Source organism: Lathyrus oleraceus, chromosome 7 (genome assembly GCF_024323335.1).
Source record: "Lathyrus oleraceus cultivar Zhongwan6 chromosome 7, CAAS_Psat_ZW6_1.0, whole genome shotgun sequence".
In the NCBI taxonomy this organism is placed as follows: Eukaryota; Viridiplantae; Streptophyta; class Magnoliopsida; order Fabales; family Fabaceae; genus Lathyrus; species Lathyrus oleraceus.
Genome location: NC_066585.1, coordinates 12,194,635 through 12,210,767, shown reverse-complemented (window position 1 = coordinate 12,210,767; position 16,133 = coordinate 12,194,635). Strand labels below are relative to the sequence as shown.

At 37.3% G+C, this 16,133-nt stretch overlaps 2 protein-coding genes and 1 non-coding gene across 3 annotated transcripts; 2 read left to right on the top strand and 1 right to left on the bottom strand.

The window, feature by feature from the left end:
- The first annotated feature begins 14,735 nt into the window (after positions 1–14,735).
- LOC127101343 (dirigent protein 11) lies at positions 14,736–15,830 on the top strand. The gene has a single exon (XM_051038734.1). The coding sequence runs from the start codon at positions 14,921–14,923 to the stop codon at positions 15,455–15,457; it is 537 nt and encodes a 178-aa protein (XP_050894691.1). The 5' UTR covers positions 14,736–14,920; the 3' UTR covers positions 15,458–15,830.
- LOC127109752 (U4 spliceosomal RNA) lies at positions 15,672–15,824 on the top strand. Its single transcript, XR_007797007.1, has one exon. It is a non-coding gene; the product is annotated as a U4 spliceosomal RNA (small nuclear RNA).
- On the bottom strand, positions 15,725–15,864 carry LOC127101717 (uncharacterized). Its single transcript, XM_051039167.1, is given in 2 exon segments — positions 15,725–15,808; positions 15,811–15,864. Coding segments are annotated over 2 exon segments (138 nt in total).
- Positions 15,865–16,133: the final 269 nt, after the last annotated feature.

Genomic DNA, 16,133 nt, shown 5'->3' with positions numbered 1-16,133 from the left:
GGCAGCAATTTTGGGAAGAAGAAGGACAATGAAGTGAATGCAATAAGCAGGGGGAGGCAGAGGAGGCCTCAGATCAGAAGGAATCAACCATCCCGTCAACATCATCATCAAGTATCTTCAGTTATCCATGTATTTTCTAATCAACAATCAACACCAGTTCAACAACCACAACGTCAACAACAACCGCAACAACGAGCAAACACCTATAACAACAGCAATACCAACAACAATCATCATCAATAAAACTTTGAGAGGAAGAAGGTCTCTTTCGACCCGATTCCTATGTCTTATGCAGAATTATACCCGTCTTTGGTTCTCAAGAACCTAATCCAACCAAGAAACCCGCCATAAATTCCAGAACCACTTCCATGGTGGTACAAGCCTGAGCTCCGTTGTGCTTTTCATCAAGGAGCATCCGGACATGACATTGAGAACTGTTATCCGCTCAAGTATGAGGTTTAGAAGCTGATGAAGAGTGGAATGGTGTCCTTTAAGGACCGAGCATCGAATGTGAAAGAAAATCCACTACCCGCCCATGGGAACTCTTCTATGAATATGGTGGATGGTTGTCCCGGAGAATTTAAGGTTTTTGATGTGCGTTTTATCTGGAGATCCTTGGTGCAGATGCATAAGGACATTTGTATGGTGAGTGATTGTGAACATGACCATGACGGTTGTGTTATCTGTAGTATTAACCTGAGGGGTTGCGAAGTTGTAAAAAGGGACATCCAACGATTGATGGATGAAGGCATGATTCAAATTGTTCAATCCCGTCATGTAGATGACGATGTAAATGTCATAGTGCCCATTTTCAAGCAACTAGAAAGATTGGTAATTGAGTATAACAGCATCAACAGTAACAATGTCAGCAATAGATCAGTATCGTCGTTGGTTATACGGTTAGCGGGCCCAGTCCCGTATTCATCTGATAAAGATGTGTCGTATCAGTATAATGCTACAATGATAGAAGGTGGTCAAGAGGTCCCGTTACCTATGACTAGCTCTGTGGTGAGCATTGTTGATGTTACCAAGGTGACCCGTAGTGGTCGAGTGTTTGGGTCGGTGTTCCCAAAGGATAAAGAAGAATCAGTTGTTGGAAAGAAGGTGGAAGTGCCTGTTGTAGATCCAGTTAGTGATTCAAAGGGTAAGTCTGGTGAATCCAGCGATTTGAAGGCTAACGATGATGATGAGGTACTTCGTTTGATCAAGAGAAGTGAGTTTAATATGGTGGAGCAGCTGCTCCAAACCCCCTCAAAAATCTCAGTGTTGTCTCTGCTCATGAATTCTGAAGCACACAGAGAAGCACTGCAGAGAGTTTTGGAACAAGCATTTGTAGAACAAGATGTTATAGTGGATCAGTTCGATCATATCGTGGCTAACATCACTTCTTGCAATAATCTTAGCTTCTATGATGAAGAAATCCTTGAGGAGGGCAGGAATCATAATCTGGCTTTGCACATCTCCATGAATTGCAAAGAGGATGCTTTATCTAATGTGCTTGTTGATATCGGGTCATCACTGAATGTGCTACCAAAGTCAACTCTGTCCAAGCTATCATACCAAGGAGCGCCTATGAGGTATATCAGTGTAATCGTCAAAGCTTTTGACGGTTCGCGCAAAATGGTTATTGGTGAAGTGGACCTTCCAGTTAAGATAGGTCCGATTGATTTTCAAATTACTTTTCAAGTAATGGATATCCACCCGCCCTACAGTTGTTTGTTGGGAAGGACATGGATCCATGAAGCAGGAGCTGTTACCTCCACTCTGCATCAGAAACTCAAATTTGTGAAGAATGGGAAGCTTGTGATTGTTGGTGGGGAGAAGGCGCTGTTGGTTAGCCACCTGTCATCTTTCTCTTATTTTGAAGCTAAGGATGAGGTTGGAACTCCGTTCCAGGCCTTATCTATTGCTGCTGAAAAGAGAGTTGGGGCACATATGTCCTCATTGAAAGATGCAAAGGAGATTGTTGAAGAAGGCAATGTTGATCAGTGGGGGCGCATGGTAGAGGTCTCCGATAACAAAGGACGAACCGATTTGGGGTTCCAGAAAGGTTCATCAACTGCAAGGTCTGAAGATATTCAACTTAGCTTCTATAATGGAGGGTTCATTCATGGCAATGAACAACACTTAGCTGCTGTGCTAGAGGATGATGAAGAGGAAGACTGCACCAATTTTGTGACGCATGGAAAGGCTTGCAACAATTGGACTGCTGTTGATATTCCTGTTATTTTGCATCAATCTAAGTAATTGCTTTTATATGTTTTCAGAATCCTTCTCCTATGCCTAAGGGAGAAGATAACATTGTTTGGGCATTTTCAAATTGATCATTAATTAAATTAATTCTATTCATCCACATCTATGATGTTTTGTTTTTACTTTTTGCTTTATTCTGAAAATGGTAATCACAAAAAACATAAATAAACAATATAATTGTCCATCTACATAATGTTTGGTCACAAATCCACTTCTCTAAAATCAAAATATCAAATCATTATGCATGTTGGTTTCTAACCCCATTGAATACAATGATCCTTCTCCTTCTCAAAATTTTGAATTCCCTGTGTTTGAGACCGAGGAGGAAAGTGACGAAGAAGTGAGCGATGAATTGTCTCATCTTCTTGAGCAAGATGAAAATATCATTCAGCCGTTTGAAGAACAGATTGAGCTAGTCAACTTGGGTTCCGAGGATGATGTGAAGGAAGTCAAGATTGGGTCTCGACTGTGTCCAAATGTCAAGAAGGGGTTGATTGATCTTCTTCGAGAGTATTCAAATGTGTTTGCTTGGTCCTATCAAGACATGTCTGGTTTGGATTCTGAGATTGTGGAGCATATATTGTCGTTGAAGCCAGAATGCCCGCTAGTCAAGCAGAAGTTGAGAAGAACGCGTCCTGATATGGCTGTGAAGATCAAAGAGGAAGTGTAGAAGCAGATTGACATCGGTTTCCTTGTAACCGCTGAGGATCTGCAATGGGTGGCCAATATTGTGTTTGTACCAAAGAAAGATGGAAAAGTCAGCATGTGTGTCGACTATCGAGATTTGAATAAAGTCAGTCCGAAAGATGATTTCCCTCTGCCACACATTGATATGTTGGTAGACAATACTGCTAAATTCAAAGTCTTTTCGTTTATGGATGGATTTTCCGGATATAATCAGATCAAGATGGCACCCGAAGATACGGAGAAGACCACATTCGTTACACCTTGGGGAACATTCTGTTATAGAGTGATGCCTTTAGGTCAAAAGAATGATAGTGAAACTTACCAAAGAGCAATGACTACTCTTTTTCATGATATGATGCATAAAGAGATTGAAGTTTATGTCGATGACATGATTGTTAAATCAATTGATGAAGAGGAACATGTTGAGCATTTATTGAAGCTATTCCAGCGTTTAAGGAAATATAAACTCCGCTTGAATCTCAATAAGTGTACTTTTGGTGTTTGTTCTGGTAAGTTGTTAGGCTTTATTGTCAGTGAGAAATGTATTGAAGTTAATCCTACCAAGGTCAAAGCAATACAAGAGATGCTTGTGCCCAAAACTGAGAAGCAAGTCAGAGGTTTTCTCGGCCGCTTGAATTATATCTCCAGATTCATTTCCCACATGACTGCCACATGTGCGCCTATATTCAAGATTCTTCATAAAGATCAGTCTTGTGATTGGACCGAAGACTGCCAGAAAGCTTTTGACAGTATCAAAGAATATCTGCTTGAGCCTCAAATTTTGTCTCCGCCTGTTGAAGGAAGACCGATGATCATGTATTTGACAATGCTTGATGAGAGTATGGGTTGTGTTCTTGGTCAGCAAGATGAGACTGGAAAGAAAGAATTTGCAATTTACTACCTCAGTAAAAAGTTTATCGACTGTGAGACTCGGTATTCTATGCTTGAGAAGACTTGTTGCGCATTGGCTTGGGCTGCTAAGCGTTTGCGTCAATATATGTTGAATCATACCACTTGGTTGATATCCAAAATGGATCCAATCAAGTATATATTTGAGAAGCATGCTTTAACTAGGAGGATTTCCCGTTGGAAGATGTTGTTATCGGAGTATGATATCGAATACCGATCTCAGAAAGCGATCAAAGGTAGTATCTTGGCCAACCATTTGGCTCACCAACCAATTGAAGATTATCAGTCAGTGTAGTATGATTTTCCTAATGAAGAGATTTTGTACTTGAAAATGAAAGATTGTGATGAACCATTGCTTGAAGAAGGGCCAGAACCTGGTTCCCGTTGGGGCATGGTATTTGATGGAGCTGTTAATCAATATGCTAATGGCGTTGGGGCAGTGATCATTACTCCTCAAGGCACGCATCTACCATTTACAGCTAGATTGACTTTCAAATGTACAAACAATATGGCAAAATATGAAGCTTGCATTATGGGGCTTGAAGAGGCCATGAATCTCAGAATCAAGTATTTAGATGTCTTTGGAGATTCAGCTTTGGTTGTGAATCAAATCAAAGGTGATTGGGAGATGAACCAACCTGGTTTGGTACCGTATAAAGATTATGCGAGGAGGATTTCAACTTTCTTTACAAAGGTTGAGTTTCATCATATCCCTCAAGATGAGAACCGGATGGCAGATGCTCTTGCAATGTTGGCGTCAATGATTGTGGTGAAGTATTGGAATGAGGTTCCCAATTTGTCTGTGATGCGTCTTGATAGACCAACTCATATGTTTGCTGTTGAAGGAGTCAAAGACGAGAAGCCGTGGTATTATGACATCAAATGTTTCCTGCAAAGTCAGATTTACCCTCCTAGGGCATCTTTGAAAGATAAGAGGACTTTGAGAAGATTAGCTGGCAATTTCTACTTGAATGGTGATATACTGTACAAGAGAAACTTCAACATGGTTTTGCTCAGATGCGTGGATAGACACGAAGCAGACCTGTTGATGACTGAAGTGCATGAAGGTTCCTTTGGTACTCATTCTAATGGATATGCAATGGCAAAAAAGATGTTATGAGTAGGTTACTATTGGCTGACAATGGAATGTGACTGTTGCAAACTTGTGAAGAAATGCCACAAGTGTCAAATTTATGCTGATAAGATTCATGTTCCTCCAACACTATTGAATGTTATTTCTTCCCCATGGCCCCTCTCCATGTGGGGAATTGATATGATTGGGATGATTGAGACCAAAGCTTCGAATGGACATCGTTTCATTTTAGTGGCAATTGACTACTTCACAAAATGGATTGAAGTGGCATCGTATGCAAATGTAACCAAGCAAGTTGTTGTAAGGTTTATCAAGAATCAGATCATATGTCGTTATGGTGTGCCAAGTAAGATCATTATTGACAATGGATCGAACTTGAATAACAATATGGTGGAAGCTCTTTGCAAAGACTTTAAGATTGCACATCATAATTCTTCTCCCTACATACCCAAGATGAATGGGGTTGTTGAAGATGTAAATAAGAACATTAAGAAGATTATTCAGAAGATGGTTATCACATGCAAGGATTGGCATGAGATGCTCCCATTTACTTTTCATGGGTATCGTACATCCATCCGCACTTCAATTAGGGCAACCCCTTTTTCTCTTGTATATGGTATGGAAGCAATACTCCCCGTAGAGGTTGAGATTCCTTCATTGTGTGTGCTCATGGAAGCCAAGTTGACTGAGGCTGAATGGTGTCAGACCAGGTATGACCATCTGAATTTAATTGAAGAGAAAAGATTAACTGCCATGTGTCATGGTCAGTTATATCAGTAGAGGATGAAGAAAGCTTTTGATAAGGAGGTCAGACCTCGGGTATTCAGAGAAGGTGACCTTGTGATCAAGAAGATCTTGTCGTTCAAACCAGATTCTAGGGGAAAATTGACTCCTAATTATAAAGGCTCGTATGTTGTTAAGAGAGCCTTTTCAGGCGGTGCTTTGATTCTTAAAACTATGGATGGTGAAGGGTTCACTCGTTCTGTGAATGCAGATACAGTCAAGAAATACTTCGCCTAAAAAAAGAAAAGAATGGCTCGCTAAGTTGAAAACCCGAAAGGGCGATCCAGGCAAAAATTAGAGACATAAAAACAGAAAGAATTTCCCGATAAGTTGAGTACCCCACCTTGGGAAAACTTATGCAAAAATTAGGGATTATGGCAAGTAACTGCAGTCTGCTGATCGTCTAGTTTTGGAAAGACTTTGTTGAGCACAAGGGTTGACGTCGATTCATCATCCCATTAGAGGTCAAGAGCATAATGGATATCAAGAATTGGTAGAAGGATTAAGGATTATTTATATTCAATGTAACCCTTTTCCATGTAAATTACCATTTTCAACTTTGTAAAAATCTATGGAGTCTTATCATTTACAGACTACCATCCCACTAAATAAAGTTGAGCTTTTGTCCAATTGTTTCTACTCTTATTTACTTCAGCCAATAGTTTAAATTTTATTATGATCATTTTGGAAATTTAAATTTTTTTAATCAAAATCATTTTTAAAAACATATAAAAACAAGAAAATTTTCAAAGCAATTAAAAGGAAGTATCAAAAGCACTTCAAAGAGCAGCAAGTCCTTAAGTGTTAAACATCAGAGGTTCTCCAAGCAGTTAACCCTTCGGGTATCCCTAGTTGTTTGTGTTGATCCGGTTCCCCTGCGGAGTGTTTGTTCCTTAGCGGAGTTCCGATTCTTTTCCCCAGCTAAGTTGGTTGATTCAGTACCTTGCAGCGTGTTATTTCCCCGGCAGAGTTTTTGTGTTCCCCAACGGAGTTTGTGTTTCCTCGGCAGGGTTGATCTTCAGCAGAGTAAGATGTTATTCCCCAGTAGATCGCGTTGGTTTCCTCACCAGTCGCCATCCGACTCGCTCCTAGTTAGAGTTTCCTCCTGGTTTCTGAGCAGCTATTTGTGTTTATCCTCTGTATGGTTGTCTCCCATTTGATATGGTGTTGACCTAAAATTCCCTGCAAACTTGATAATGATTCCTCTCCTCAGCAGATCTCCTCCCTCGGACAGATTTGAGCCTTTGGGTTGTTGATCTCTCTGTTCTCCAGCAGTTGTCTCCCTCTTTTTGCGGATTGATCGAGGATTGTACTGATGGTTCAAATTCTTTGCGACACCTTTGTATCCTTTGTGATCGTTTTGTCAGCATAATCATCATATATATATACATATACATATACATTCATATAATTTCATAATTGCATATTTGCATCATCATATCCGATTAACTTGTTGATTTGAGATTCTCATTCTCTGTTATGGCGGTACTTTATCCCCATACGAACCTCGGTGTTTGTCCTCCCTCAATTGTAGAGCGTCAGCCCCTTAGGCAGAAAGACTTTAACCTTTCTCCTCTTCCCCACTGAGTTGTTTCCCCGTGGATGATTATTACTTCAGTTTCCTCCCCAATTATTTATCTGGATGGAATCACTCCCCTTGAGTTATGTCCTCATTGGGTTGAGTCTTGATTGACTGTTTCTTTCTAGATCATGCATAGATAGATGCTTTGAGTCTCCTAAGAGCTTATTACCCAGTAACTGGTAATATTCTTCTTAGTTGACAGTTTGTTACTTCTTGCCCAATACTCGGCATAAGTACCCCTGTTTTTCCAGCAGTGGAGTTCCTAGTGGATTCATTTGTTTCTGATTCCCCAGGAAGTATATCCTTGATATGTTCATCCTAACCGATGACAAATATCTTTCTTTCCCCTTCTTGAGTCTATCCTTGATATGTTCATCTTAACCGATGACGGATATTCTCATCCTTGGTATTCTACCCAGTAAAAAGGTAGTTGTAATCCCTATGTTGTTCCCTAGAGAGTTAATCCTTGATATGTTCATCCTAACTGATGACGGGTTTCCTTCTCTTTGTGGTATTCTACCCAGTAACCGGTAGTTGTAAACCCTACTTTTTCCCGTAGAGTCTATCCTTGATATGTTCACTTTAACCGGTGATGGATACTCTCCCGTGGTATTCTATCCAGTAACTGATAGATGTAATTCCTATTTTTCTCCCCTCACAGAGTCTATCCTTGATATATTCATCCTAACCGGTGACAGATTTTCTCTTTGATGGTCTTCTATCCAGCATTCGATAGATGTAATTCCTACTTGTGGTTCAGTTGGTATATCCTTGATATGTTCATCCTAACCAATAACGACTATCCTCTTTGACAGTCCCAGGCAAGTCTATCCTTGATATGTTCATCTTAACCGATGACGGATCTTCTTCCCTGTTGAGTCTATCCTTGATATGTTCATCATAACCGATGACGGATATTCTCACCTTTGGTCTTCTGCCCAGTAACCGGTAGTTGTAAATCCTATTTTCTGAAGTTTTCCCCAGTAAGGCTATTCTTACCCAGTAACCGGTAATGAGTAATCCCTCATGACCATTCTCAGTGAGTCATCCTTGATATGTTCATCCTAACCGATGATGGGTGTCCTCTCTGTCAGATCTTTATTATCTCCTCCCCCGGTAAGAAGTAGTAGATAATAGATTTCTGCTCCTCCTGTGTTGAAGTTTATTTCTTCCCCAATCGAGTTGAGTGTGCATTTCCTTAGTGAAATCGCTTTTCCTACGTGATTCAAGTACTTCAGTTTTATCCTGACTTACTCGTATCCCCTGTAGATGTTGTTATTCCCTGGCTGACTCTTTTCCATGTTTGTATGGAATTCCTCGAGTCCCCCAGCAGTTTTAAGTCGTAGCCTGACATACGCATAACTCCTTTATCCCCCAAAGTTTATGTCTCCCCAGTGAGTTTTCCTTATGGAATGCATTATACTCCTGCAGACTTTCGGTCTCTCTGATTTCTTTTCCTTTGTGGCAATATTTCCCCACAGGGCATTAACTTTTGCATTCATATCATAAGCATCATGAGGTCTCTTAGGGACCAAAATTTGTTTCTATATGTTATTATTTAAGCCCATTCTACTGAGTCGACATGAAGATTTTAACCTTCGCCTCCTCATTTAGAATGTCCTTAAATAGGGGCAGCTATAAGACCCCAATTTTGACCCTAAGATCCCTCATGCAATTTCATCATTAGCATTAGCATTAGGATCATACCTTGGCATCCTCCTTACCCCTCTTTCATTGGGTTTGTTTTGGGAGAGATCACCAAGAACTATGTGATTGTATCATACTTGTATATTATCATTTTACTAACCAAAATACCAAAAATATATCTTTGTATTTGCCTAACTCTTTTGTAGGTAGGGCATGATCATCATTGATCTATCAAGTTCATATCCAAGGTTTGAGACCCTCATGATAAAGAGCACAACCATGAATTGATCCAAGAATGGTTATGAGCATCATATATGAGTTCCATTGATTCCTACATCTTATGTTGATCAAGTGTTCTTCGAGAGTTTGGAGGTGATTTGCCTTGGAAACCCTAGTTTGACTGGGTATCTTGAATAACTTCTCCAACAAGCTATCTCACCAATTAATCAAATTTCTCAAAGGACACTTTAAAATTCATCATCTTATGCATATATGATCTACCATGAACCAAGAAAGTCCAAATAATTGAAGGTTAGCAAGTTGGTTGATGGTGGTTGGCCAGATGAATTCATCTGATCAAAACTGGGTCTCCCTAGACCCTATATCCTATAATTTTCACCATATTAAAATGCTTCCAAGATAAAAGTTACTCTAAATGATATTCCAAACAACTTTAATGTTGATACCTAGAGCTAGTTTTGCTTGGAAAATCATTTTCTATGTTGAAACATTATAGGTCATTTTGTCTAAACCCTAATTTGAAAGTCAACTTCCCAAGGCCATAACTTTCTCAATTTTTATGAGATGAAAGATTTCCAAGTTGAACAATAAAATTCAAGATGTCTACTTTAAATTTTATGTTTGGAGTGAAAGAAAATTCAACTTTTATGAGCATGTGATATGAGGATACATTATAGGTCATTTTTGACCTATACCATTGAACAAGTGATTTTTCCAAACTTCAAAAATGCATAAGTCTATCATTATAAATCCAAATGACATGAAATTGGTAACCATTTTGAAGGTATTTGAAAGAGCTACAATTTTTATTAATACATTTTTCTCATTTGAAGCTCACATAAAAAGTTAAGCAAGGTGGAATATTGAGATATATGGCTTGACACTTAGAAAAAATTTCAACATGTTGAAATTTCCAAACTTCCACCTCAAAATTCTCCATGTTCCAAGCTCCAAATGAAAAAGTGTTGAACATTGTTCCCCTTGATCCAAGGTTTCCAAAGAACCTAAGTTCATGCATTTTGGACAAAGATTGTTAGGTCTGCGCATGGCTTTAACAGGGCTGCATCATTGGAAAGAATCAATTGTACAAACTTCAGTTCACAATGTCTTGCCATTCAAGCTTCATTCAGACTTCAATTTGAATCACTTTTGGACCTTAAAGAATTGCATCATGGGCCTGTACATGCCCATGTACTCGTGCCATCCACATTGCCAATTTTGGACAGATTTGGAAGTGTGCAAATATCATTCCCTTTGGCTATAAATAGAAGGCTTATGAGCTCATTTGAATCACACTTTGCGCGCCAGCTTTGCCCCCCATTGAAACCCTCTCATTCTAAAGGAAAACCTGAGAAATTTCAATTTGAAATTTGAGTTTGAATCTCAACTGTTGGAGATTCAAGAACTCCAGGATCCACAGCCTTGCAACCTCTCCAATCACTTCCTATTAGCTTCTCAAGTGTGATCATATCGTGTTTGAAGCAAGCAACATCAAGAACTGCATAACATTGAAGGTAATTTTCAGAAAACTTCATCTCTTTGGTTCTCACTCAATTCCACTCAATTCTCTTTGATCTTTGGTTGTCTGAAGTCCTACCAATATAGGCAAGAAGATTGAGTTACTTAGAGGTCAAATCGAAGCAACTCAGTTGACACACCTCAAAATTCAACTCCTCGTATCTTTCTATATATGTGGAGTTAGTTAAAATTAAGGTCAGATTCATGCTCTACGCCATTTTTTCTTTCAGATCATATCCTCCTTTTTTATTTTGGTGATGGTTGAGGGTAGACCAGTCCGGTGAGGTCCACCGGAGAAGAAGACCGGAGCTGCAGCTCCGGCCGTGTGTTGGTTTTAAATACCATCCACGCAGCGCATTGACTAGTGTCCATTGTGGAACGCGCGCTGAGGACCACTTGATCTGCCACCTCAATTAATGAGGGAGATCAAGTGGTCCACGTTTTTTGCTATTTTCCGATTTTTATTTTAATCCTTTTATTTTCATTAATTCATATTAATTTTAATATTGATCCAAAAAATATGAAAGTTTCACCCAAAAAAATTCAAATGATTTCCTCTTTCATATTTTGAATTAAAATTATTTTTTGGATCATTATTAATATTTTTCATGATTTAATTGATTTTATATTTGTTTTTAATTGTTTAAAAATACTTTTAAGTCTTTAAAAATTCTGAATTTTTTTCTCCAAGGTTCTTTTACCTTGTTTGACCTATGATAAATCTCATGGCCATTTCTTTGGTGTTTTGATGAGGTTTTAGGAATTTAACAAACCATATTTAATTTAAATATATTATTTTAGTCTTTTTAATTTGAATAAATACCAATTAATTGTGTTGACCAACTGTGATGATTTGTTTGAGTTTGACTCTTGTTGTTGGGCCTTGGTCAAGGTTGATTTGACTTTGTCAAGTTAATATCATTGGATTTAGGGGATTGATGGGATGTACATTCCATCTCCCAAAATGAATGAATGATATTAATTTGGTAAAAGTCCTCCTTTGACCAATTTGAGTTTTGATCAATTTCCCTCCCTCTTCATCTCATTCTCATTATTTATGCATTCATCTCATTTGGCCTATGATATCTCAAAATCCTAAGGCTAGTTGTTTGAAAAATCAACATAAGTATGGATGAGATTAGGCCACCTCTTTTGCATATTCTTTTTGTGTGTGGTATGTTTCATGAGCATAGTCCACTATACTATGTCTCTAACATGCATTAACACCAAAATTCTATTGCCCGACCTCAAATAGTTGTGACTTCTACATAAGTTCAATTATAATTGCTTAACATAGCGCTAAATTTGTGACACAAAAGGCATAGCATTCTAGTTAGTGAGATTGTAAGTCTCCCCTCTTTCATGGTATTGTGTGGAAACTTAGCCTTTTTTCCTTCCTTTGGAAGATATCTTGGCTCAAGGATCCATGCTTGTGATAAGTGGGTTGAGTGTTCTCCAAAGAATGACTTAAAAATGAAAAGCAAAAGCAAAACATACTAACTTCTAACTCATTAACAACTAACTTTTAATTTCAAGTCATTTACTTTAATGTCATTTAATTTTAGTTTTTATTAATTTGCCATTATTCATATCATTCTAATTGTTTATGTTAATACAATTTTCACTTTGTCCACTTGGACCATATTGTGTGATGTATTCCATTTTGTGTATACTTTGTTTGTTTGTGTGGTCTTTGACCATTAATGTACATAATAACAACAAAAATCCTAAAAAACTTTTGTGTGGACTGTTGACTTGATCTTGAACAAATGGACTTAGAACTTAGGCAACATTCCTATGCTAAAGGACTTGGCCAATGCCAACTTTTGTGAAACCAAGTGATTACAATTTGAAATTTCATTTGATAAATCATTCAAGATCCCTTTGAGTTCATCTGCAACATGATCATTGTGAAGTTGTTATTTTGAACCTATGACTTGTGGAATTCATGTGTTACATGGGTTAATTTGAAGAAGATCATGGAGTGGCTAAGCTTGGATGTGGCTATCTTTATTTGATGTCTTGCTCTTCAAGATTGATATAATTGTGCATTTGTGTGTTGCTTGATTCTAAATGTCCAAGGGAATTTGGGATTTCTATATGGCATTCTTGCCTATTGGATTGCTACTCATCGGTCAGATCTTTTCAACTCTTAACTTTTAATTTTGTGCATAGGATTAGTCTATTCATCTCCTCCCCATTTCTTTAATTTCAAAATCTCTCCCTCCTTTCAAAATTTTCTTTGTTTGAACTTATTTTGTTCTAAACTTTGACCACTTTGCAAAAGCTAGAAACTTTTGTCTTATGTCATTGCATTTTCAAACTTCTTTTCTTAATCAAACTTGTAAATAAACTTAATTATACTTGACTTAAACTTTCAAAAAGGAAAAAAGAACTAACTCATTCAAACCATTTTTAGGCCTTTGTGCCTTTCAAACTTAATTTTTGTTAAAAACAATGCATCCACTTTGAAATTTGTATCACGAACTACGAGGTTTTGATCCCTCATTTTTATATTGGTACGTAGGCACAAGCCCGAAGGTCTTGTCAAACACAAAAATATAATTAATGAATTCTTTTCTCATCCCCCCATTCTATTTGTTTGTAAACATCTTTTTGTACCAAATACATATGCACACAAAAAGGGCTCCCTAGGAGTACCTAGGACGCTTTAGGTGTTAACACCTTCCCTTTGTGTAACCAACCCCCTTACCTCTAATCTCTGACATTTTATTAGTTTTGATTTGAAAACTTCTTATTTTTGGGTTTTGTTCGTACTTTTCCCCTTTTCCCTTAGAAACAATAAAAGCGCGGTGACGACTCTTGTTATTTGATGTCTAGCTTATCCATAGCTTGATGATCATGAATTTACCGCTACAATGTGGATTAAAAAATCTCTAATTTTATAATAATACAAAGTTGTTATTCCTAATATATATATCTAATTGGAATGGTTGATAGTGACCATTCTCCTGCGGGGTATGAGAATAAAACGGGAGAAGATTGTCTCCCTTGGAATAATGGTTCAGTGAAATTTGAACCACACATTAAAAAACAAAAATATAAAAAAATATAAAAATAATGATTTTTAAGGGTGAGATCTTCAATTGCTCTCTATCCAATAAGATTTACACCGGAGACGATATGTGCCCAAATAAGACCAACATGGTGTCTGAATGACTAATTTAAGACATTCCTTTAGATAAAAACTTCTATTTATTGATCAAATCAACATAAGTATTTGGAATAAATGAAAATTTGGATTATTTAGGAAGATAAATAGTCAGTGTATCCCAACACATTTTCTCTTTATTTTAAGCCAACATTTATAACAGTTTTCTTGGATTTATTTAGTTTTTCAAATTACTAGGAAATTAAAGGTATTTTACTTTGAATTTTACATAGTTTTACTATCATTATTTTTAATTTTCGTGTCGGTATAAATTTCATGATGTGGCATAGTATTAAAACAATACAACTTCAAATTTATTTTTTAAGACAACGGATCTGCACGTTTTTATGTACTTACCAATCAACACTTCATTGAATTCACCCAATTGTTGTTCCTTTATGACCTTTCATACTTCATGTAGTTGTGCTTTCAATGTCAATCTCATTATGCATTGTCCTCAAGTTTTTAAAAAAAGTAAAACTGCATAAGTACAATGCTTGTTGTGCCCATTTTGTGGGTCTAAATCACATCACTTTGTTGTGAGAATCTTTCCCAGATATAAACACTAATTGCTTTCAAATTGCATTCAAATTTGATATTGACTTGTTCTTTCATCTAGTACTTTAGATTTAGACAAGAACTTAGAACATGCAATTGGTACATGTTGATAGTGACTAAGAAATTGTCTAATTATAATGTGTTCGGGCCGGGCAAAGGCCCAGTCAAAGGGTCTATTTCAGACGCATACAAAAAATCGGTATTCTTACGGATTTATCTCGTACCACCATGCAAAGGATCAGCATCATTGATTTCAGAGTCGTGTGTAATCGATTGACAACATAATGTTTTTTAATTCAAGTTGGTGTTCTAGTTGTTATCTTAGTTCATGATATTAAAAATAAATGTTGAAATTTTAATGGTTTAGGTAATGAAATATGCAAAATGGATTAGGTTGCCAACAACTTTTGATTTAACCATGATAAAATGTGGTAAGTTGAAAGAACACAAATCTTAAAAAACAATAAAACATCACATAATGTTGTCTAGGATCATATTCTGTTCCGCAGTTACATTAGCAACAATAACCGTAATTGTTTTGGCTTTAGTATCACCTGTTTCACATAACAAGATCCATTCAAAACCATGGCTTGATCTATCTCTTTACATTCAACAACCTCAAAACATAACAACCTCAAATACACACGCTGTCCCAAGGGAAGAAGCCGGTGCATTCGTGTTTCACCGCGTGCTTACGGAGGGTCCGGAGAACACTTCGAAGGTTGTAGGAAAAGCGCAGGGTTTCATAATTCCCGTGGAACGGTTTCAACAATCGGAATTCAATGTTTTGTATCTGACTTTTGATGCACCGGATCATTCGGGTAGCTTGAGTGTGGAAGCAGTGAAAGATAAGGATGGAGAAGAGTTTAAGGTTGTAGGAGGAACAGGTTCGTTTGCATTTGCTCATGGTGTTGCTGTCTTTAGTCGAAGAGATGAAAAAACAAGCGATGAAGGTTTGATTTATCATGTTAAACTTGAGCTTGAATTCCCAAATCGTTCTCGAAAGATAGTATAATGAAGCAGAGTTTTAGTTTTTAGTTCATTTTTGGTTGCTGATTCTTTCTTATGAGAAGAATTTTAAGTGAATTATATGTCAAATTATGATTTATAATATGTTTTTGAGACTTGCGAGTATTATTCTGTGGAAGTGTAAGTCCCACATCGCTGGATAGCAGCACATGCGAGCAATAGAGTGTATATAAAATGAAGCAGTGAAAGATTGGTGAAGTATCTTTGCGCTTGGGGCAATGACGCAGCTAGTGAGGTACTAACCGAGGCGCGTCTATTGCTGGTTGAAAACTATTTCCAAACCCCCTCTTGGGCCTGGGCTTTGCTTGGGCCTTTGAGAATTTCTGGAAGGGCTCCCTCTTTTGGGTAAAGCCCTACAATCCTTAGTTCAATTTTTTTGACATAAATTACCATTAATGTTATTAAGTAATATGATTGTAATTAACGTCCCAAATAACATATTTGCATGAGTTTATTGACTGAAAATAATCTGGATAACTTGAAAAAGGTCGCGTTTATTTGGTTCAAATTTTAAATTTTCTTTTCTCATTATATTTGAATAAATTAACAAAATTTTAAAAGGAGCGCACTTACAGAGACAATGAACAAAAATATTAGCAAAATGTACGATTAATACAATATCTATCTTTGAGGAGTACAATTATCTTCCAACTTAAACATGA